General features: G+C 40.9%; 1 protein-coding gene across 2 annotated transcripts; it reads left to right on the top strand.

The window, feature by feature from the left end:
- Nucleotides 1-541: 541 nt before the first annotated feature.
- Nucleotides 542-22,034, top strand: GNS (glucosamine (N-acetyl)-6-sulfatase). Of its 2 annotated transcripts, none has more exons than XM_080390776.1 (14): nt 542-841; nt 1,515-1,574; nt 2,254-2,460; nt 4,029-4,094; nt 4,504-4,602; nt 7,030-7,197; nt 10,818-10,900; nt 12,231-12,349; nt 12,880-12,983; nt 13,381-13,482; nt 14,675-14,782; nt 15,439-15,549; nt 17,446-17,606; nt 18,462-22,034. In XM_080390776.1, exons 1-14 carry the CDS (start codon nt 701-703, stop codon nt 18,538-18,540), a joined length of 1,608 nt encoding a protein of 535 aa, XP_080246902.1. In that variant the 5' UTR covers nt 542-700; the 3' UTR covers nt 18,541-22,034. The 2 variants fall into 2 exon arrangements, with proteins under 2 accessions (XP_080246902.1, XP_080246901.1); XM_080390775.1 differs by having other exon boundaries at nt 543-841; nt 18,456-22,034.
- Nucleotides 22,035-23,157: the final 1,123 nt, after the last annotated feature.

Genomic DNA, 23,157 nt, shown 5'->3' with positions numbered 1-23,157 from the left:
CACTCCCCTTGCCCCCACCGTGCTCCTTGTCTGTTTCTGCCTTGAGCTTTTCCTCAACGTTTCTAAATTATTTTCCCCCCAGCCGAGAGAATTAACTGTCTGGGACGCACGAGGGGATAGCACTGCAAACAGGCCAGACGTTCGCTGCCGGACCGATGGCCTCGGCTGATTAACGCCAGGAACTTGGTAGCAAGCTACGGTGTTTTGCAACTAAAAAGAACCCCCTCTGACCAAAATGCTGCGTAGCCCGCCCTCAGGCGCCGTAGTATTCAGCTTCCACAGGCAGCAGCCGGCGTCTGTGAGGGGGTACAGGGCGGACGAAACCCCAACTCCAGTGACCGACCCCCGCTCCCGCCCACATGGCAACAGCCTATCCCGGCTGCGTGCAGCGGGAGGGGCCACGCTGAGGGAGGCGGGGGCATGCTGCGGGGCGGAGCCACGCTGAGGGGCGGGGCCTTGCGGCGGGGAGGCGGGGAGCAGGCGGGGCCGCTCCCACCGCGGCTGCCGCCCGGGCCACGTGACACCGCCCCCCCGCCCCCCCGCCGCTCCCCCGGGTCATATGCCGGGGCGGGGCGGGCCTGTGCCCTGCTGCTCGGGGCTCCGCTCTCGGCTGTGAGGGTCTCGTCGCGTCGCGGGGTTGAGCGGCACCGACTCTGTCCGTCCCTCTGCCCGGTGGCCCGCCCGTCCCTGCTGCTGCGCCATGGCCCCCACCGCGGTGGTCCGGGGGCTGGCGCTGGCCGCGCTGCTGGTGCTGAGCCTGGCGGGGGCAGCCCGGCAGGCGCGGAGGCCCAACGTGGTGCTCGTCCTCACCGACGACCAGGATGTCTGCCTGGGCGGCATGGTAACGCCAGGCCCTTGGCCTCCCGCGTAGCTCGCCGCCAGCCCGGCCGGCCGGGGGGCACCGCCGCGGGCCCGCCCGGGAGGGAAGCGGGAGGCGCGGGGTCGTGCGTGGGGCCCGGTGGGAGCGTGGTGGGAGGCCTCGGCCTCGCTTTGGGGGTGCCCGCCGCCCGCCGAGGCTGCGCAGCCTGGCTGGGGACACTGGGAGAGGGCACGGTGTGCGGCGAGGGTCGCTCTGGCCGCTGGGCCTGGGGTGATGAGCGGCGCCGCTGGGGCCCAGCCCCCAGCCGGGGACAGGGTCTCTGTCCGCGCCTACCGGCTGAGTTGCCCCGCTAAGGGAACGTCGTGGTGAGCTTCCTCGGGTGAGCGAAGCTTCCCTGGGAAGCCACCGAGGCTCAAGCCGGTCGAGGCTGGGGCTTCTCTAGTGCAGCCTCTGCAGCTGCAGGTGGTTCCTGATAATTCCCCATACTTTGGCTTTCTTGGGCTGACTTGCGTAACCGCTCCAGTCACGCAAGGCGGCCCTGGCGAAAAGGCAGTCCGAGTGGCTTGCCTGGGCAGTGCCTAAAAACTGGAGTGGCAAACCTTTGTTCGGGTAGTCATACGACTGCTTCAGCTCCCCTACTTTACCTAGCATTCTTACATTCTTAGCTGATTTCTTCTTGGTATCCTTCTTCTAGACCCCCCTAAAGAAGACTAATGCTCTCATTGCGCAAATGGGAATAACTTTCCTAAATGCCGTAAGTGTTTACATTAACTATTGGGACTTCTGTGGGAGGTATGTGTTTGTGTAGTTTGTATCTAAGGTCTCAAAACTGGTAATACTTTTATGAAGTCTGTATGTGTGTGTGTGTGTTTTTAAAATTCTATTTCTAACTACATTTAGGTCTCCAAATTAGCATAGCCTAAGGTTACATTCAGAATCTGAGAGGGAAAGTTTTACTTCCTAGAAGTGCTTGTGATAACTTCCTTAAGCTGTAAAGCAATACTGAGTAATCTGGGTATTTTTTTTATTACAAACTGAGAAGCACTTAAAGAAGCTAATTAAAACTTTCAGCTTTATGCATGCTGGAAACCCACTTTGCTCTTTTGATATTCTAATGTCTTGCCGTGGCTAAAATAATGGGGTGAATCAACTGACAAATAATGGATAGTTGCTACTGTATGAGAACCACATCTAATCTGGGGGGGAGGAGGGGGCTGAAGAGTGTATGCTGCAGAAACTTAAAACTGGTTTTATGTGCAGCTTTTCACTAGTGAAAATATTGGGGATGCAATTCTGTGTGTCCAGAAACAACTATGCTTAATGTTGGTTTTAATGTTTTAATCAACCTATTAGCTGATCTTTCAAAACCACAACTTTTGAGGAAAGATTGTTTTACAATGTCAGCCTTGTATTTCTTCATTTTGTCTTTCCAGTATGTTCCCAGTGCGCTTTGCTGTCCCAGTCGAGCTAGCATTCTAACGGGAAAGTATCCACATAATCATCACGTTGTCAATAACACTCTGGAAGGAAACTGTAGCAGCAAGTTGTGGCAGAAGATTCAAGAACCATACACCTTCCCAGCACTGCTCAAAACTATGTGTGGTTATCAAACATTCTTTGCTGGAAAGTATTTGAATGAGGTATTTTCTGGTTATTTTTTTACTGTTATGCAGTTCACTTGCATTTGTCTACTTTTCCAAAACACTTACTGATTTTTATATTTGTAGCTGATGGTGGGTCCCCAAAATGTTTAAAATGGTGTTACTTGAATGAACAGTTCTCTTTGCTGAGTTGGGATAAATAAGATTGAAGGTTCAAATCTTTAACGTAACTTGGTTAAAATCAGGTTCTATAGGTGCCTGACCATTTTTAAAAGCTAGTTTTGAAAGGGTGATGGAATCCAAAGGCTCTTTCTATTACATTCAGATGGGTTAATTTTTAGAGGTAATGATTTTAATGACTGGGGCAAATGAAAAGATGACTGGCTTGGGGTACTGAAGAACAGAATCAAACTAGTGCCGGACCAGGCTTGATGTTAGAATAATGTTAAAGAAAAAAAACTGGTTTGTTTCAATACTTGTGACTGATATATCGCTCTGAATCAGAGGACTGGTGGTGGTGGGTTTTTAGGAGTTAATATGGTATTTTCAATATTATATGCCCACTGAGGCAAATTCTTTGGGAGAATAGATATTATCAGAGCTCTTTACAGAGGTTACCTAACACTTTATTACTGAATCACTTGTATATGTGTGCTTTTGGGTTTTTTCTGTTTTTAACTAAGCTGTGATTTGTAGTAGCTTCTGGTAAGACATAAAATTCAGTGCTGAAAGCTCTAGGATCATGTGTTCCTCTTGTGTGATGGAGTTGTATTTGGAGCTGGATGAGTTACAGGGTTCTTGGCAGCATTATTTTCCTTTTATTTCTTTGTGGAATATGTTGGTGGGATAATTGAATAATGAATTTTCAAGCCAGGCACAAATTTGTTTCTGCTGATGTTACTGAGGCAGCTAGGGGAAGTGAAACTTGTCTGACTTCCTCTTGAGCATCTCTTGACTCAGCATAGTCTCCTGTCCCTGCAGTTAGGCAAGCCATATAATGGGAGAGGACAACCCTGAGAAAACCCGTTGTGTTTCTCTGAGGCACCCTCTGTTTTGAGTTTGGCACTGATTTAGCAGCTACTTTCCTTTTTTTTCAGGCTTAAAGGCTAGTTGTTGTAGATCGCTTGGCACTGAGGTGACAAGAGGCTAGCATTGCTTATAGTTCATACCACATTTTGGGAGAGGGCAACTGAAGCTGCTGGTCTATGTGAAATTGTCCTTAGTATCTTGTGAACTGTTATCACAAAGCCTAAGAGTGTCTCGTTGCTTGTGTGTTTTGATCACCTCTCATTACCTGATGAAGTACATATGTTCTCCAGGATCTCTGAGTATTTGCATGTGCAGAGTAGAACAGGGAATAAAATTTAAGTTTTATTGGTGGATGCCAAGCCTACAGTTGCTGTCTTTCTAGCTATTTAACCCAGACTTCCTTAACAGGCTATACATGTGGGTTTATATGCATATATTATTTTTTTTCCATTCTGACATTGAATTTAGCTTAATGCGGTTTCTGGCTAGTGTTGAATAAAGCATGTGAATATGAAAGATAACTTCTAGCTTTTATTCATCATAACTGAAACTGTGAGTCATGGTCTGTCTTTTTTCAGTACGGAGCAGAGGATGCAGGGGGAGTAGGTCATGTCCCTCCTGGATGGAGTTTTTGGTATGCTTTGGTATGTGACCATGCTTTTTCAAAATACTTAATTTCAGTTGCTTTGTAATCCAACTTGTATTCTAACTCTTCTGGTCATGAAAGAACAGACAAAGAGCATCTAACAACTTAATACAAATTTTCTTACCTTTTTTTCCTTTATTGAATATCAGATCCTTGCCTTTCACAAAGGCTACTCCTGCTAAGGTGGCTGGGGAAAGCCCCTGACCTGTAAAGCCAAAGCAGTGTGAGATAGCACTAAAATAACTTTTGTTGTTGGAGATCAGTTTTGAGAATCCTTGCAGTGTCCTTATGACAGATGCTTATAACCTATTTGACAAATGCTTGTTGGCAGCTTATTTGTATTATTTCAAGTAATCAGTGTACGTGTTACTTTGTATAAATATGCACATGACTTTTCTTTTTCATAGGAGAAAAATTCGAAGTACTACAACTATACTCTTTCAGTAAATGGCAAAGCACGAAAGCATGGTGAGAACTACAGTGTAGATTATCTCACAGATGTACTGGTAAGAAATTTTGCAACACCTGTGTTACAGAAGTTGCTTATGACCAGACAGTGCCCCTTACACTGGGGAGGCTGGGGAGGGAAGGGGATGATAGTTTGTTAGGCTGTATTAGTTTGTGATGACATGCTTGTGCTGTCGTGTTGGTGGATGGGCATTAATCAGCAGAGCAAGATTCTTGGTATGTTTAGAAATTGGAAGTTTGCATGTAGGAGCTGTGGAAAAGAAGGGATATTGCTCATCTGCTAGCCAGTAGCCTCACTGAGAGAAGCTAGTATTAACTGCTGCAGTGCATGAGGAACATGATGCATGTAGGCAATGACTTAAATTACTTCACAGAAGGATGTGTTTCATTACAATACACAACTTCTGTAACAGATTAACTGGGCCAAGATTTCAGTGGGAAGTTAAGCATGTAAAAATAACTTCATACCATGTTTTGTTTGTTAGATACTGTGATGTGTTAGTATGTTAGTAATCTCTAACTACATCAAACTGATGACTTGGAAATATCAGAGGCTAATCAATCCCCCATAGTGTGAGAGGGCAATATATGAACTGTGCAAAATGTGTAGCTGACTGGGGAAGTTTTTTGCCTTTTTACCCCCTTAAGGTAAAGAGGTAACAAAGGTATCAAATACTTAAAGGAAAGTTGGAAGAGCTATCCTAGCTCTCTTGAGGCCCTGTTCCAGATATTCTTAGCTTGGGGGTGGGGGGAGTGTTTCTTCCACCCAGCAGGCTGGAGTCTTAATTCAACATGCTGTTACAGTGTATGAGTTGGTAGTGCTGGGAGGTCACATGTGGCACTCGGGAAGATTCTTCTCAGAGAAGTCTCCTTGTGCAGTTGATTTGTAGTCTTCCATTGAGACTAATTAGAGTTTCATTCCAGTGGGTTCTTGAACATAGACAGCTGCTTGCTAGGAACAGAACTGATTGATGTTTCTTAGGGTACTGAACAACTGTCTGATTTAAATTTAGATTTACGCTGTCTAAAGCTAGATTGGAATTGATAAGCCAGAAGTGAGGCTATCCTATTACGGCATTGTACTGGTCTTTTTTTGATCCTTCAGCAGCTCGTAAGCATGTTGACCAGTAGATCATTGCTGCATAAACCTCTTACTTGTGGTATGATACCTCTTGATATAGCAGCATATTTTGATTTCCAGCATGTTGCATTCTGCCTTTTGCCTGTAGTCACCAAATACGCATTTAGCATTTCAGAGCTAGTGTTTGAGCTTAATTTGCTCAATGGGCAGCGCACAGGAGCGGATTGCTTATGCAGAGTTCTTGTGTTGCTTGATGTGATGCACAAGCAGCTTTGTCCTGACTGAGGACATCTGCGTGCTTAAGTCTGGCGTTGAGAATCTGAACACCTGAATCTGTCCACTGCAGTCCTGACATGTTGCAGTTTAAGCTCCTAGCAAAATCTAAGTTCTATGAGTTTACCTACATCATACTGGCTTCTCCTCCCCTGATTCTGTTGTCATATAACTGGAGTCCAACCCTGCTTGCTTGGATGTACAAGTTAGGAGGAAGGATGGGGAGGGAATTCCTAGTGTACTACTTGTTCTAGAGAAAGGAAAGGATACCCAGAATGGATATACTAATCAAACAAGAAAGGAAAATGTTGCAAGATTTGAGTAGTGAACAACTCATCTGTGAATAATACCTTTGAAGCTTTAATTTCAAACACTGAGTAAGGGAAGGTCAAAATGGAACTTACAGCATCACAGAATGGTCAGGGTTAGAAGGGACCTCTGGAAATCTAGTCCAACCCCTGCCAAAGCAGGTTCACCTAGAGGAGGTTCTCTTCTAACTTGCTACTTGAAGTTGTGTATAGGCTGAAATGAAAATTAAGTGGCATGAGTGAGTGGAGTTTGGCACTGTCCTTCATTAGAGCTTCTGACTTCACCAGCAGAAATGTGGCATGCCTCATAAACTAGGAGCTTGCCACAGAATGAACATATGCTATAAACAGTGGGGCTGGACTTTTTTTTTTTTTTTTTCCAGAACTATTGCTATTTCTGTCAGGCAGGAGATGGCATCTGAGAGCCTTGGAAAGACTCAGACTGTATTAAAGAAAGCTCTGATTTTACTTGATGAAAACAGAGTTCAGGTGAAATTTGTTGATACTTGGAATAGGCACAAACTTTTGATGAGCTTTCCAGGTCGCATTAAGGTAAAGATCTGAAGTAGAAAGCTGTTTAGAGATGTGGGAGAAATGATTTGTTTAACATGAACACTTGAGATTTTTTTTCATCTTAAGCTGCTGTTCTGGACATTTGTAGATCAGCAAGAAGTAAGTTTCTGAGATAGTTTAAATCTTCCAGTTACTACTGAGCTCTATCTAAGTTAAGTCTAGTTTGTATTTTTCAAATACTTGCTTTTCCTTTGGAGGTGTGACACTTTCTCTAACAAAACTGTTTGCAGGCCAACATGTCATTGGACTTCTTGGAGTATAAATCTAATTTTGAACCTTTCTTTATGATGATCTCAACCCCAGCACCGCACTCCCCTTGGACAGCTGCTCCACAGTATATGAAGAGCTTTCAGAATGTCAGTGCACCAAGAAACAGCAATTTTAATATTCATGGAAAGGTAAGCTAAGTAGCAAGAATCTGCATAGGTTATACCACCATTTTATGAGAGTAGTAGACAATGACCCTGACCAGGATGTCAAGTCTAAACAGTGAGTAGAATAGGCTTGTACCATGACTACTAGTTACATTAATCAGCCTGTCAGGGTAAGATATGCTTATTGTGACTCTGAGATATTTGCATACAATAATATCTTGTGAATAAAAAAATATAGTGGCAAAAATAAGGCAGTACAATGGAATTATGATTGATAAATGGAAAAAAGTTAATACCTTGTCCAATTTCCAGACTGCTCTGAAGCTCTTAAAATGTTCTTTCAGTGCTCTCAGGAGAACACATAGCTAGTGTGCTCAGCAAAGGTCAGGTGAATAACAATGAGCACCCTGTCTTCCTGTGCACATCTGCTTGTGGGGATGGGTGGTCCATTACTTGAGCTCGTGGCAAAGCTGCCCCTAGGTGACAAGCACATCAGACTAACCAGAGGGCTTCATGAAATCATGAACTGCAGGGCTCAGAGTCACGAAGGACTTTGAAAACTTACCTTTCATTTGTTGAAATAACCTGTAACCAGAATTGCTGAGCCTAATGCGACAAAGTTGCAGAGGTCCCTGTGACAGGGCAGTCCCTTCCACTGCCGGTGAACTTGGCCAAATATGGTCTAGCTCAGACTAATCCGCTGTGGTTTACTCTGCCAATAAGTGAAAGTCACAAACAGCTAATCTGGTGAAATATTTGACTTACAAAAGTTCTGTATTTTTGATTCAATTGGTTTAAAATACAGAACTCGCTACTGTTCAGTGTGACTCAATTCAACATTTGTACTGAATCTTAAGACTAAGATAACATGGCCTAAATGCCTATCTGGAGCCCAGTGATACCTCTTCCAAGGTCACTGTGACTCACGTAGTACAGGGTGAAACTTGTTTTTAGCTGAAGATTGTAACTTGCAAAATGACTGTGTGCTTATCAGCATGATATGAAAACATGAGTGAAGGGGGAGAAAAGGGCTGCAGGCAGTAACAAATATTGTAGCCAAACCTGTTAAGTTTGGAACTAGGGAGTAGGAATCAGACTTTTGTGGGGGTTTTTTCTTCATAAAAGGATCCCTAACTTTGTCCTGAGACTCCATTACTTTAATAATGGAATGTTTTTAATATAGTGAGCCAGAAATAACTTGACCAGCAAAGTCAGCAGCTAGCCAAAAAATACAATGTGGGGGTTCCCTTATGTGAAACAAAAGCTCTGCATATGCCTGTATAACACAAAGCAAAATGATGGGTGGACTTTGTTTGGTAGTTAATATCTGTGGATACAATAGTCTTACTAGATTTCATGATAGGAACAGACTAGCATTGCCTTTCTTCCTAGACACAATAGCTACAATCATTAAGTGTGCATTTCTGTAACTGGCAGTGTTGTCTTGAAGCCTAACTCTTCTTTGAGGTTCACTGTTTTCTATGGCAAGCATAATTCCTGCAATAGCAGTGAATACGTACGTAGGCTTAGACTCTCAAGTCATTGGTGTTATAATGCTTGGTTGACAGTCTTACATTGTACAGTCTTGATTCCTAAATTAGTGTTGCCTAGCTTCCTTATACAGTATGTGGGCAAGAGGTACTAAAAGTTGGAGCCATCTAGGCAAAACCTCTAAGTGAAAAATAGGAGTTAAGCTGTTGTGCATCACTGGCCCCAGTCTGACATTTTAATTCCTGCTTAGGATCCTCAGCTGTGAACTTTATCAAATGATGGGTAGCTGTTTGGTTTCCCAAGCAGGACTATTGATGGCCCAGAAGGGAGTGGTTTGTATAAGCTGTTCTGAGAGGGAACGTGATTAAGATACATGTTGGGTATTTCTCTTGCATGCAGTTTTTCCTGCAAAATTGGAGCACAGCTGTGTTCAGATTCTGCTGGCAAGACGTGGTATGCTGTCTCAAGACCTAAAGTTTCTTTGAAAATGGGGTGTAGGGAGGCAGCAGGATTGGTGGACAGCTTTGTATGTAATTGGTGAAATGAGACCTGACAGAGAAGCAGATGTGAGGACCCTGAGTCAGTGTGAAGTTTATTGAAATCCACAAAGGTGTTTAGGTGCTGTGTGAAGCTTTTAAACTTCAGAGAAAGGTACAAAGAACAAAATAATCGTACAGAAGAGATGATTCTGCTGCACTTGGTGACTTATTATCCAGCATGGTTGTGCCTTACGGAGGGCCTCTCCTAAGCACACATCTTGTGAAATATGGTTGGTGGACAGGTGAAGTCGCCAGCTCCTTTGTTCTCTGAAGAACTTTGCTGAGCTGGGGATGGGGTCTGTGATGTCTTTCCTTACTTCTTCCTCTCTCAACCAACACACAACTCCTAGATGTTTGGTCTTGACTATGCTGTGTTTTCTTGCTGAAATACACTTAGCATCTCTCCAGAGAATTGTTGCACAGCTACTATAAAAGAGATCTGAATAAAACTGAATCAAAATAAACTGGACATGGTATTAAGTCTCCAGGCCAAAAATCTTTCCTTCAGTTGGCAAGAACAGAAAAGAGGGGAGCTGAATAATTGGAGGAGATATGACTCACATCATTGTGAGTCCCAAAAGCCTGAGCCTGTTCAGTCATTCACTTGTGACAGGAGGGAGATTGCGTAATGAGAGGCTCTACAGAGAGGAGTGACCAACTAAATACAGGCTGAAGCTGAGGGTGATGAATGGGTCACCTCTGACTAAATGAAAAGGGTAAAGCTGCATTGACATGACTTTCTCCTTTATTCGGCTCCCCACTAATACTAGCCTTCAGGTTGTTCACAACAGACCTTCCCATGTGTTTGCACAGCAGCTGACCCTGTTCAGACTGGTGCTTCAGGATGTGGGAGTATCACCTCTCATATGAGGAGTCAGATCATCTCCGTTACTTTGGGGGGATGGGTGAGGGGAGAAGGGTAGGGGCTGATTGTGGAAGCTGGGGTTGCAGCTAGAAGAATCAATCATGCTTCAGCTAAAGAAACACTCTTGTTCCAGAGTCAAAAAAATCCAAATAAAATGGCAATGTTTCTGCTCCCCTCCAGTAGTCTTCAGTCCCGAGTTCGTAGGCTAGTGAGAATCTGACAGTGACACCATTACAGATTTTGTCCTCACCTGTCTATAAATTAGGTAGTCCTAACTGCTTTGGATACAGGAGTTTCTTTTCACCTCTCTACCTCCGTAAGAGTGCTTGCCAATCTCAGTCCCAAAAGAACCATACTTTGACAGCAAAGTCCAATCTTGCAATGCTGCTCGATCCTTCAGAATTTTTTTTTTCCATCAGGCCTGTCTCAGGCTTTTATCTCTGGGAGACCCTTCCCTAGCTCCTTTCACAAGGTTCTTCCCTGAACTGCTTTGAAAAGATCCATAGCTATTTTCTTCTCACAGAGGTAAGATTCTTCTCACCTAATGTGGTTGTAATACATTCTACACTTGCAACTTAGATTTTTACATGAACCAAGGGGGGAAAATTGGAGTCAGGTCAGTTTGATAGCATTGCCTGGCTATTTCACAGGAATCATGTGGATGTTTTACCCTAAACATTTCTGTTGAAATGGTCTAAGAAAGGTTTAAAAGCTGATACTTCTCTCACTAGTCTTTTTGTCTACTTCAGAACAAGCACTGGTTAATTCGACAAGCAAAGACTCCAATGACTAACTCTTCAATACAGTTCCTTGATGATGCTTATAGAAAGCGGTAAGAAATTTTTTGTTGCTTAAGATTTCTACTTTTTAAAAAAAAAAAAAAGAAAAGGTGTATTTTTTAAAAGGGTTGTAGTAAGTCTGACAATACATGTCAAATTATCTGTAATAGTTGTCAGGCATCATTTTGGCAGACCTGACTTTTGGTTTACTTTTTGCAAAGAAACCTGTCACTGGCTTAAGAAATATTTTACTCCCAAATGCGGCCGTCATTGATCATAAAAAAGACTCATCAATGCTCAGTGTCTCTACCACTTCTTTTTCAGTGCACAACAGCTTTTAATAAAAAATTGCCTTACCTTCTACTTCATTTGAATTCCAGATTCTTACATGATGTATGTCAAATGTGATTATCTGTCATCTAATCTGATTTATTAACCCTGACTCTCAGACTGTGGTCTTTTTACATGGGAATACCTGACTGGCCAAGGCAGGTGCTTGATTCATTTTTATAAAAGGGGATGTAGGGAGTAATGTGAAGATAAGCTTGTTCCCTTCTTTTCATAGAAAGGAAGCGTATTTATTTAAGCTGTATGTATATTTTCTTTAAAAGCTCTGAAACAAAGTCAGTGTTAAGCAGTTTTGGGGCATTAGCTTGTCACTTTGGAGATGGAAAACAAAAGTTTTCAGGCTCTTACTCTGCAAAACATGAAAGTAAAATCATGCAACAAAAAAGCTTAAATTAAGCCTGGAGACAACAGGATCCAAGAATTGAGTAACTCTAGTTATTCAGCGTAATAGTCTGTGGAGGCTTGTTGGTGACTTAACAGGAGCAGTCACTTGTCTCAGCAGCAAACCCCATGACAAAGGTAATAACTTGTAGCTAGCTGTTCAGGGGGTTTAGCTGTACTGGAATAATGGACCCTGATATTATATGAATAATACAAAATAACTGATGTCGATATCAAGCAAAAAGGATCCCATAATGGTATACATTGGTGTCAGTCTTGTATTTTAATATTAAAACCTACATAGGAAGAACTAGTAGCAAGTGACCTTGCAGGAGATAACTCTGACTCTTTGCCACAGTGTTGCTTCAAAGTTGGTCTTGACTGTCTCCAGATAAGTAATCAGTGTTTTCATATCTTTCTCAGAAACTACAGAATAAAATTAATAAGAACTGAAGACAAACAGTCTATTTCCTATCTTAAATTGCAGCCTCCAAAAGTACAGTGTAGTAATCTATGAAGTTTGTTTTCAGGATTTGCAAGCAAAATAATCCAGTTATAGTACATGCACTGTTGACTTGAAACAATAAGAACGCCCTACCTGCAGTCAGAATTATTCTCAATCTTTCATATTCTACTATGAATTACTCTGTGTAGATGGCAAACTCTGCTGTCGGTAGATGACCTGATAGAGAAGCTAATCAAGAAACTGGAACTGAATGGAGAACTGGACAACACGTATATCTTTTACACATCAGACAACGGCTTCCACACTGGTAAAATTTTCACTGCTTACTGAATATTAGTAGAAGATCCAGGAATTACGTAACATTTCATCCTCATGATCACTCCAGAAAATGGGAACAGAAGCTGTGGAAAACTGTAGACAAGAAGTACTGATTTGAGTTGCAAAACCATCTGGAGTTGCAGTGTGGGGTGTTTAGGGATTTTATTGTTTGGTTGGTTCTGGGTTTTAGCATTAATCTCTAATGACGTATCCTGGTATACAAAAAAAAACTAGTATAGAAATGGAGGAAAGGTCTTCTCTCTTCTGTAGGAAGATTTGCCATGAAGGAGTTAAACAGTAAAAAACTGTCAAAGACCTGTCTGTATGATGTTGTGCAGCTAAAAATGTGGTATCAAACTTGTTAAACTGTAAGATAGGCTTATACTTTGAAGTTGTCTGGGTGTAGTTCAGGTTAAGAACCTTTTCTGACTTAAACTGGCTGCTGGAAATTATGTAACACAAGACTCTTAAAACATAAACTAAGAGGCCATTTAACTTTTTCCATTTTCTATTGTATAGGCCAGTTTTCTTTGCCAATAGACAAACGGCAGTTATATGAGTTTGATATCAAAGTTCCATTGCTAGTTCGAGGACCAGGGATAAAACCAAATCAGACAAGCAAGGTAAGAAAGAAGTGAAATTGGAGTACAGATTTATTTTTAATATTGTTTCACAGTTATCAACTTTAGGTAATAATTTATCCTCCTGCATATATATGTATGAATTAAATTGCATACATGAATGATGGAAAGTGCAAAGACCTCAGTCTAAAAAGCTTTGTGTTCTTGCTTGAATCAGTAAATTTAAGTAATTGCAGGCTACAGAAGTAAATGAAGTGTGAAGCTCACTTTCCAAAGACCCTGTCATTGCTTTTGAATGTTATAGGATCCATTAGCTTAGAAAGATGAAATTAAGTAGTGTTTAGGTGTACCTAAAATTACAAGTAGTTAAAATACAGAATTCTCATTATTACATATGTTAGGCTCTGGTGTTCTGAAGTGAGTTTTCTTCACCCGGCAGATGCTTGTTGCAAATATTGATTTGGGTCCCACTATTCTGGATATTGCGGGGTATGACTTGAATAAGACCCAGATGGATGGGATGTCACTATTGCCACTGCTGGTAAGTAGACAGGCAGACAAGTAACTACTAATTCTCGCAGGGGTTATTCTTCAAAGTGAATACTACTTCCTTCGATAGACTGAGTCAACTCATAACCCAGATTCTTCCCTTGATGTTATTTTCACAGGGGGTGTTCGTAGCTTAGTTTAAAAAGTAGGTACCTTGTTTAAATGTATATGTATTTTCATAAGACCTACAGCTCTGTGGTTATTTTGTAATAGAAAGTTGTCATTTTTTGGCTAATCCTGCCATTTGTAATGATTCCTGTTTTGAATACTGTATGTTGTTCCTACCTTGCATCCTGCCTCCCCTTTTCCTTGGGATTTCTCAGCACAGACATAGGAGAAAAGTAGGCTTCTTAAATTTCTGGTTTGTCTCAATTTTTAGTAGAACTAGTGTTTCCCCCTAACCTCTGGAAAGATGCCTGTGGTTTCATAATGTAAACCTGACCTTTCCAATAAGTGAGCAGAAGCCTATTTAAATAAAGCTGCTTGCAGTTGATCCATTTAGTTTTAATTAAATTTAGTCTATAAATTGAAGGCAGCTTACTTGGAAACATGGGAGATCATCCAGATTTAAAACAGTGCTTTGCTTTTAAAACCTTGTATCCAAACCTTAAGCTGTTCTTTAGACAGAAGCAGGTAAAAGGCATCTAGTTTAAACTCTGATGGAATCAAAACTGAAACTCATTATTTTGCTGTATATGCCTGTGATGGTGCTGTGTATTAATTTTAAATTTCTGTTGGTCTTTTAAAATGCAGCTACAAATGGAGCAATTTAAAATTTGGTTGCTTCTTAAAGCTGTTTATCTTTCATGCTGAGGATATCTTTTTCCATCTGTTGCAGTAGTCTGATACAAACTCAAGAGAAACGGCCTTGTTGTAGGGATCTTGTCTGTTAATATAGTAGTGTCTGGCCACATGGCTCCTATTTGGTATCGCTGCATGATTCTTTATAAATTGAAGACTACTTTCAAGCCCTCAGAAGAAGGGGTTCTAATGTTTTTGGAGTTGGATCCTTGTCTTCTAGTTACACAAGACATTGTAACTTAAAGCTAAATATTATTTTAAGACTGACTCAAACTAGGGACCATGACTTAAGCTGCCTTGTAAGTATTGGTGTTATACCAGGCATGGAGAGCTGCTGTTTCACAGCGGAGTGGATACTAAGTCCCATTAACCTCTTGTCCTAGAGAGGAGACAAAAATGTGACATGGAGATCAGACTTCTTGGTGGAGTACCAAGGTGAAGGATACAATGGCAGTGATCCTACCTGTCCTGGCCTAGGACCTGGAGTCACAGTAAGCAAGACGAGATTTGTTAATATTAGAAAATAGCTGCTGAATTAAAGCTGTTTGCTGTATGGACTAACCTGTAAGTAAGCTCCCAGTGTCTTGGTAAGTAGAAGCTAGCTCTGCAGGTCCTGTGCCACGCTTAAGAATTGGAGGGAGACATACAGCTCTGCAGAAGTCATGTCTGTATGACCATACAGCCCGCCGTCACCCTGTCAGTGGGAATCTATAGGGTCTTGGGGCTAGAGAAATATGCAGGAAGGTGTGGGCTTGGCAATGTGGGTGGCAGCGACATCATGCTCTTTCTAAACTCCCAGTGACCTCATCGCATAATTCTTGTCTGTGACTATTACTTAAGTCACTATCTACTTCCTGAATTAAAGAAAGCTTGCTTAAAGTAAAGCATCCCATTGCTGTTCTCTTCAGTCTACATCAGCTTCCCAGGCAAAATGTGCTTAATCATGGTGAGTTTAACAACACTTTCTCAAATTTAGAAGATGTTTTCCTCAAAATCCCCAGTGGAGACTTGCATGTGTTAGACTGATTCTTGTGTTTGTCAGTTAACTGCTGTTGGCTTGAGCTGGTATAGACTCTAGGGAAAGTATTGCTAGTTCATCTGGGTTTTTTTCCTGCTCTGATATTTTTGTTCACTGCTCACTTCATAGCACTGCTTCCCAGACTGTGTCTGTGAAGATTCCTACAACAACACATATGCTTGTGTAAGGACACTGTCAACTTCCTGGGATCTGCAGTACTGTGAATTTGATGACCGGGAGGTAAGTCTCTGTCTGACTAGCAGACGTCAACTGTTCACAACTGTGCAAGTGACTGTCTGCACTCTTATCTGCTCTCAAGGTTTCCATAAAGTACTCTGAAAACCAGACTAGCATTGCTTCCAAGATAAACAGTGAAGTAGTTATCTACTGGTGAGACTGTTTGACTAGAACTCTAGTGAGGTTCTAGGAAGAAAAAAAAAGGGGGGGGGGGCTGGGAGTGGAGTGAGGAAGAGACCTAAACTATGATTATTGCCTAACAGCCTCACAGGGAGCTGTGCTGGGTTCAGTTCTCTGTCCTACCCTAATTCCATGTGTCGGGGTCTTCTGTACGACAAATACTTTCTGTTACCCTGTATCTCTGCTGTTCTTGCCTTCACCTGCAACTCTTTTTCTTGGGGAGAACTGAAATGCCAGGCTAGTAATTTCTATTGCTCACTTCTTTGCCTGGCACAACTGTGAGAAAGGTCTCTAACCTTATCGTAGGTTGTTTGGGTATAAGGGACGTAACGTCCTCCCTTCAGAAACTGCTCAAATTTCACTAGTGGAGCACCCACTGTATGCACAAAACTTGGTGTGTTACAGGGCTGATCTTGACTTCTGCCCATTTGCACACAGTTGCTCCAGAGAGCATGTTGGGTTTGAGGCAACCGGGTCACAAATCTAGTAAACTGCATTGTCAGCAGATGTGTAATAAATACATAAACAGCAGGTATCCCTGGTCATCACACCACCACACAAAACATTTTCAGGTGGTCTGCAATGAGAAACTGAAACCAGGGGAGTAAATATTACAAGATGTCTTTTGTAGTGAGATAGCAAGAAAGACTGTATAGGAGACCAAAATGCTGATGAGCAGACCCTGCATTTTATTTTTCTACTTTCTGACTATTTATGATGAAGTTAAATGAGTGTTGCAGCTTTCTTGAGAAAAGTAGACCCCAAAGTTGATCTGATAATACACTTTGTGTCACTGTTTTTGGGTTTTTTTGTTTGTTTTTTTTTATCCCCAGTAAGAAGGTATGGCTATAGCATTTCTTGATCACTCAGTTTACCTAGGTCAGCTAAATTAAGACTAACGGTATTGGGAAGATGCAGCAATGTGGCTTTCAAAACCTTGCAGTAAATCTTACAAGAAAGCTTACAACCAAAGTCTGTCCAGATGCATCTTTAAGTTAGACACAACCCAGCCAGTTTCAATCAACATCATCTGCAATCAGGCCTCACTCTAGCACAGACAAAATATGAGCTGAATTATTGAGATACAGTTGACTAGTGTTTGTCCCACAGAATGGTTTAGAGATTTGATGTACCAAAAATCTGCCCTAAAATCCTCCAGACAAACCTTCTCAGAGCACACAAAAAGGTTCGCAAAGCATATGCACACAAAAAAACTTTCTTGTATTAGGGTTATAGCATACTTGTATTCAGCATATTTTGTACATTTAGTCAAGACGTGTCTGAGTTGGACAGCTGAAAGTACCTGAAGAGCATATAATGGTGATGCAGTGGTCATGAAATTGTGTATTTTGATCCCTTAATGAAAAGACAACCAGCTTAGCCATGGCCTCCTGCTGTGGTTTTACAGTCATAAGACAGGTTCCGTTTATGCGTTAGAAAAAAATCCGTAGTGTAGCAGGCGAGTACTTTAGGTGAAAGTAAAAACTCTTCCAACAGCACTGCACTGTCACAAAACTTTAGCTTTACCTACACACTGTGTTGTCTTTGACCACTTAGGTGCATGGGTAAGGGTAAATATAGCTTGTGTGGCGATGCTGCAGCGTAGTTGAAAATAACATTTGGGAATATATGCTGCCATAAAGTGCTCTTCCCATATAATATGACTAAGTGTTAATTAGCACTGAGGACTTAATACAGTGCAGGATCTTTCTTCTACAGGTGTTTGTGGAAGTATATAACTTGACCGCAGATCCACACCAGATCAATAACATTGCTAAAACAATTGATCAAGAAATTCTAGAAAAGATGAACTATCGATTAATGATGCTGCAGTCCTGTTCAGGAGCAACTTGCCGTACACCAGGTGTCTTCGATCCTGGGTAAATGCAGATTCATTATTATAATACTTTTAAATATAACTATGTATTTTTAAAATTCAGCTTTTATAGAGGTATTTATGATGGAATATAATCTTACTGACATATGTTCAGTTGTTTAATAGAGATGCTTTCTTGATGCTTCTATTTTTTAATGCTTAATCTCTATTTTATTTTAACCTACCATATATAACTTGATGGTATTAATACTACTACTTTAATCTTGTCAGCTACTGTTGACTTGGCACAGCTGTAAGCTTCAGCTATTCTAAGTAGTTGGAGACAAGTGACCTCAGGTTTGTCTGCAGACAAAGAAAAGCTCTGCAAGTTTCTTTAGGCAGGCATTTTCCAAATACTTGCTCTCATTGTTCCTTGAGATGCTGTTGGCAAAAGGTTTCCTGTGGGGACCTAAGTGTATGTATTAGTCAGCTGTTGCAAGTGGTGTAGCACTTCTTACCTTAAAATTACCTTACTCAGTATCATTTGGACTGAAGCTTTTTTAAGCACGATTTAAAATGTCCTTGCAGTTGTGCTACATAACATTTGTAACTTGAGGCACCAAAGCTTTCTGTTAGAATGCATCTCCTAAATGCTTGATATTATACGTGCCACTGTGCTATTGGTATGTTGTAGCTAGCGTGTGTTTCTTTGGAGACTATCAACTTCCTAGTTGTGTCATTATAATGCATCCGTTGTAATATGTAGTGAGATTGTCCCCACCGCATACTATTAAGATAGCAACTATTCCTGTAGCCTTGTACGAGAGCTATTCTAGAAACAGCTGTTCCTAGAAGTGTCGGTCACTATGGGCTATGGGTCACTATGTCACTCACAGACTGTTCCTTTCCCTAGGTACAGGTTTGACCCACGGCTCATGTTCAGCAGTCATGGTGTTCGGGCTCGGAGATTTTCTGCACAGTCCTTACAAGGCACTTAAGAGCCTCTTGCAATCAGCTCCCACTGACCAGTTTCTCCAGTGACTGCAGCAGGTCTGTCTCTGTAACTCTCGTTGATCGCAGCTGGAAGACTTTTAATGGGCTATCCAAACCCTGTTTGGAAGAAAACCCCTTGTCTTTAGCTGGTTGCCTTGTGCAATATGTGTATCTTACAGCTGAACTCTAACTAAATCGTTAGACACGGTTAATCTGTCTTGCTCAGATAGTTGATTGCCACTTTTGTCTTTCAAGTAACTTTTCACATCACAGACACAGAGGTGAACCTATGCCTATGAATCTGAACAGTTTATTTTGTTCTAAAAATCAGTAAATGCATATTTGAGTTGGATTAGATAGGCAGGTGCTATTGCACAGTAATGCTCACCCATATTCAATGTCAGACTTTTAAGAGCTATGTTTAATTGTAGGTTTCCTGTATTGAGATCAAAGCTGTTAATGACAATAGCAAACTAGCCTAGAATAGCGTAGGAAGACAGTAGTCAAAACCACAGGATCTGACTAGCAAGTGTCTTGTACAGAATTAAAATCTGTATGCTAAATACTCTCAATGAGACCACTTCAAATGAGACCAATGAATTTTGTAGGACATCTTTGGTAGCTTGCAGACAAGAATGTAATTTCAACCTCCTTCTAGTTTGAAATGCTGGAATGGGTTACTATGTACTACTGAAAAAACTCTTAGGGTTTAATATAGGCTTCTTAGTGAGTTAAACAAGAGTGTGGAGACTAACAAGTATTCAAATAAGTGTGCCTGTGTCTTGAGCTAACTCTTAATTCTGTTTTAATATATGAACAGAGGTAATACTAAAAAAAGATCCACAAAAAACCAAACTGGGGCACCACAGTAGGGTTGACCTGTCTCTAACATCCAAATGTCTTGTATTGTCTAACATCTTGCATTGATTAGATTCTTGAAGGTAAATTATTTTGAAAGCAATGATTTATTTATTTTTAGCTAGTTTGCTCACTGGAAGTTAGGCTAAGAGAGCTCTTTTAGGCAGTTCACGTGCTTCATAGAGAGTTGCTTTTTGGTTGAGACCTAACTACTCAGAACCTGCAGTAAGTGGCCTTCACACCAAAGGACTGCCTGTCAGACACCTGACTGCAGTACGCTGTCACTTGGTTCCCCTTTGGAAGTGTGATGTTGTCTTTTCAACCTTCTGATCAGGCTCACCTTGAAATGCAGCCATCCTGTATACCCAAACTTGAGTATCTTTGGAAGTCTTGAAAAACACCTGAACTTGTGTTAGAATAAACTTCTGTATAGATTCATTGGCAAAACACCTTCTGGAAACACTGAATTGTATGTCTTTTTGCAAGACAAGTTCATGTTGCTCATGGGCAAATCAACTGTGTTATCAGGCAAGATGATTGTTCCCTTGTCAAACTATGGCACAACTATTTAGTCTTTGGGTTTGTTATTTTGGATCTTTTACCCAAACAGAAAGCCTGATGATTTCAACTTCTGTCAAAAAAACCTTTCTACAAGTAATAAGTAGGCAACGAAGTAATGACTCTTTCAAACTGTGAAGGTGCATAGCCCAGTGCACAGACCCACAAACTGGATACATCAATGCTACAAGAAAAGTTGAACTTTCTTCACTTTTAATTCTGAAGCACAGAAGTTTTCCTTCATGTAGCTTAAAGTTGCAAACTTCTGTGGTGGTCTACAGGTTAGATTTTTATAGAGTTTTTGTCTTCAATCTCACTCATAGTTTCAAATCTCTAGACTGACCAAATATTTGGAGAAAAAAAAATTACTTGAAAGGTAACTTTTCAGCTGGAGTATCTGTATAAATGCAGAGGTTTTTGGATATTCAGGCAACTTACATGCTTTTGAATACTCAGGACTTTTTTTTTTTTCCTCCACTACAACTGTAGCTTTATCCTGGTTTTTGTTTCTCAAGCCTTAGTATTGCCCATCAATATCTTTCAGACTCTGTTTTGTCTTCAAAAAACAAAACCAAAGTTGTTTTCATGCTCTCAAGTGTTTACTTGCACACTGAGCTAAACCTCAAGTTCATTTCTGTAGTGTTTTGCTCAGACTTGTTCTTCATTTAAACTTTATTTTGGTAGCTGTTTGGAGGCTAGCGTGAAATGCGTTGATTGCTGCATTTTAAACCCTCAACAGTTCTATCAAATCTAGGTCATGTGTCAAGTTCCCGCTTGAGTTCAGTGCAAGCCATGTGTGTTATGTTGCTTCTTAATAGAAAAAAAACTGTTATGGGTACAGATATGCAACTCACAGCACTATCTTTTCTTAAAGTGATCTTAAGCCATAATAAGGAATCATTCAAAAGAAAATTTCACTTTTTGCCTAATAACTAATATGAAAGTTGACAGAATTGATACAGGCTATTCAGTACATGTGACCAGGTGTTTTACCCAAATTAATACTTGCTATCTGCACATACCTGTAAAGCATTTTGTAACTAGGCTTAATAACTTACACACTTACTGTCTGAGAACCATGCTATACATGAAATCTGTCATAGGTAGTAAATGTATTAAATTGAAATTCAGAATGAAATTAGTCAGTCCTTACTTAACCAGTAAAATACCTGCTTCACTCCCACTTTTGGTAAAGACTTAAGAACTGTTCAGCAAAAGCATGTAGCTGAAGGAAGAACAGGAACTTGTCTGGTGTCTATTTCCATGAAGAGTTAATTCTAAGTATTTTTACAGCCTTGAATGAACAGTGTTAATTCTTATCCTTGATTAAAAAAAACACTATGAAGGAACTTAGATCTGGATAAGAGTCAAATTCCCAACCAAGTGATTTTAAAACTAAATGGTCTTCCTGCATGTTCCATTTCATATGCTATTTGGCTGCGACTGTATCTGTACCTTGTCACTGAAGGCATCTGTGTTACATGAATGGGCCTTACTGGTACAGAGTTGGGTTTAGGTAAAATGTGATTTTTTTGGTTATTTATTTAATTTTTAAATTGTTATTACCAAAAGCAGAGCTGTGAAATTTAATGATCTGATCTGGAAAAGTAAATATTACACAGGGAGAAATGCAGTTAATAACTTTATTACATTATCCTAAACCAAAAACCACTCAGTATCATCACTTCAGCACAAGTGAATACAGCAAGTACATGCTTACCCAGCATAGACCCAGTAAATTTGGCTTTATTTTGAGGAATAAAGCTGTAACAAGAATACATACGTGCAAACACACACCCAAAGCAGGTATAATACATTTTCAATCAAGTTAAAAAACTTAAGTCTGATTCTACAAGCTAAATACAAATTTCATCATAATGAACCAGTTGTCATTTATTGTGATTCAGTGAAAATTAATTTTATTTGTATTATTCTCTGTCTGTATGTGAGCATACTTTGCTGTAGCATGTTGTAAGCATACTTCTGCTGTTTTGAACATTTGTTTAGAAAGTGCCCTTCCAGAGGACCCTGTTCACTGCTGCACTTTTGGGGAAAGAAAAAATAAACTGCCTATCAAACTTCCTATCTTTCTGTTAATGAACTTCAGTTAAACCTTTCCACAGGATCAAGCTGTGGCACACTTCTAAAGACTGAATTCCTGATTTATAAGCCAGTTCTCTTACTGCCCTGCTACCTAACAGTGGCCACTAGTGAACTTTTATACGGTCACAGGGAACCTTCTTACAGCATCTTGCAAGACAACACGTGACTACTTTGCAGCAGGAAGAAACACTGAGGTGAGAGAACAAATTTAAATGCAAGCTGTACTTGCTCATATTTCCTTAGAAACTGATGTTGTTGAATAGATGGAAAACTTTAACAAAAGAGACAATACAGAAACTGTTGTTCATAATTCAAAGCAGTGTGTTCTACCTCTAGGAAAGAGGAAGAATAAAATCCTACGCAAGGCTTTTTCCAAAATGGGAACTGTGAGCAACAGTAAGACTGGTGCTACTTACCTCTGTCCCTGTTAGACTTCAATTCCTCATATGGGTCTGTGCAGCTGTTTAAAAATACATACGTAACTATTTTCTGAACTATAAAGCAAGTTGATTAGGTACCTTTAACCTATTTAGGTCTGATGTTTTTCACAAGCTTCTAAAACAAGTATTTCTGCATTGTGTTTTCATTTCTGCTTAACCACATGGTATCAGTTTCATTCCTCCTTCAGTGAAGCAGCAGTCTTCCATTAAGTAGAGAAAATTATTTAATGGCTGCTTGTAACAACATCACTGTCTGTCTTTTGATGCTGCAGCTTACAAAAACTACAAAGTTTCCTGTAGCACCACAAGAAAAGACAGCTCTGTAATACCTAGGTACACCTTCCTATCATGCTCAAAGACATCAGTGACAGCCCAAGCGGTACCACCACCAGGGTCATGGAAGCTTGCCACAATGTCTCTTTGTTGTTAATTTCTAAGAACAAGACATGTTTGTGAAGAAAAATGCTGTAGAATGATAAAGCAGTAGCCTGTTTTAGAAAAAGAAGTACACAGTGTTAACACTTTATTCAGGGCAGGGGTTGGGAAACTGCATGGCTAGAAAGAAATGGCAGTGCTAATATATTGTCACATAATCTTTTGATAATACCCACTGGACTGTGTCTAAGGCTGGCAGACCAGTAATCGCTCGCTAATCTTAAAGCA

The sequence above is a fragment of the Falco punctatus genome (assembly GCF_963210335.1).
Source record: "Falco punctatus genome assembly, chromosome: 6".
Classification (NCBI taxonomy): Eukaryota; Metazoa; Chordata; class Aves; order Falconiformes; family Falconidae; genus Falco; species Falco punctatus.
The sequence above is the reverse complement of the archived record's forward strand: the minus strand, read 5'-3'. Positions and strand labels throughout refer to the sequence as shown.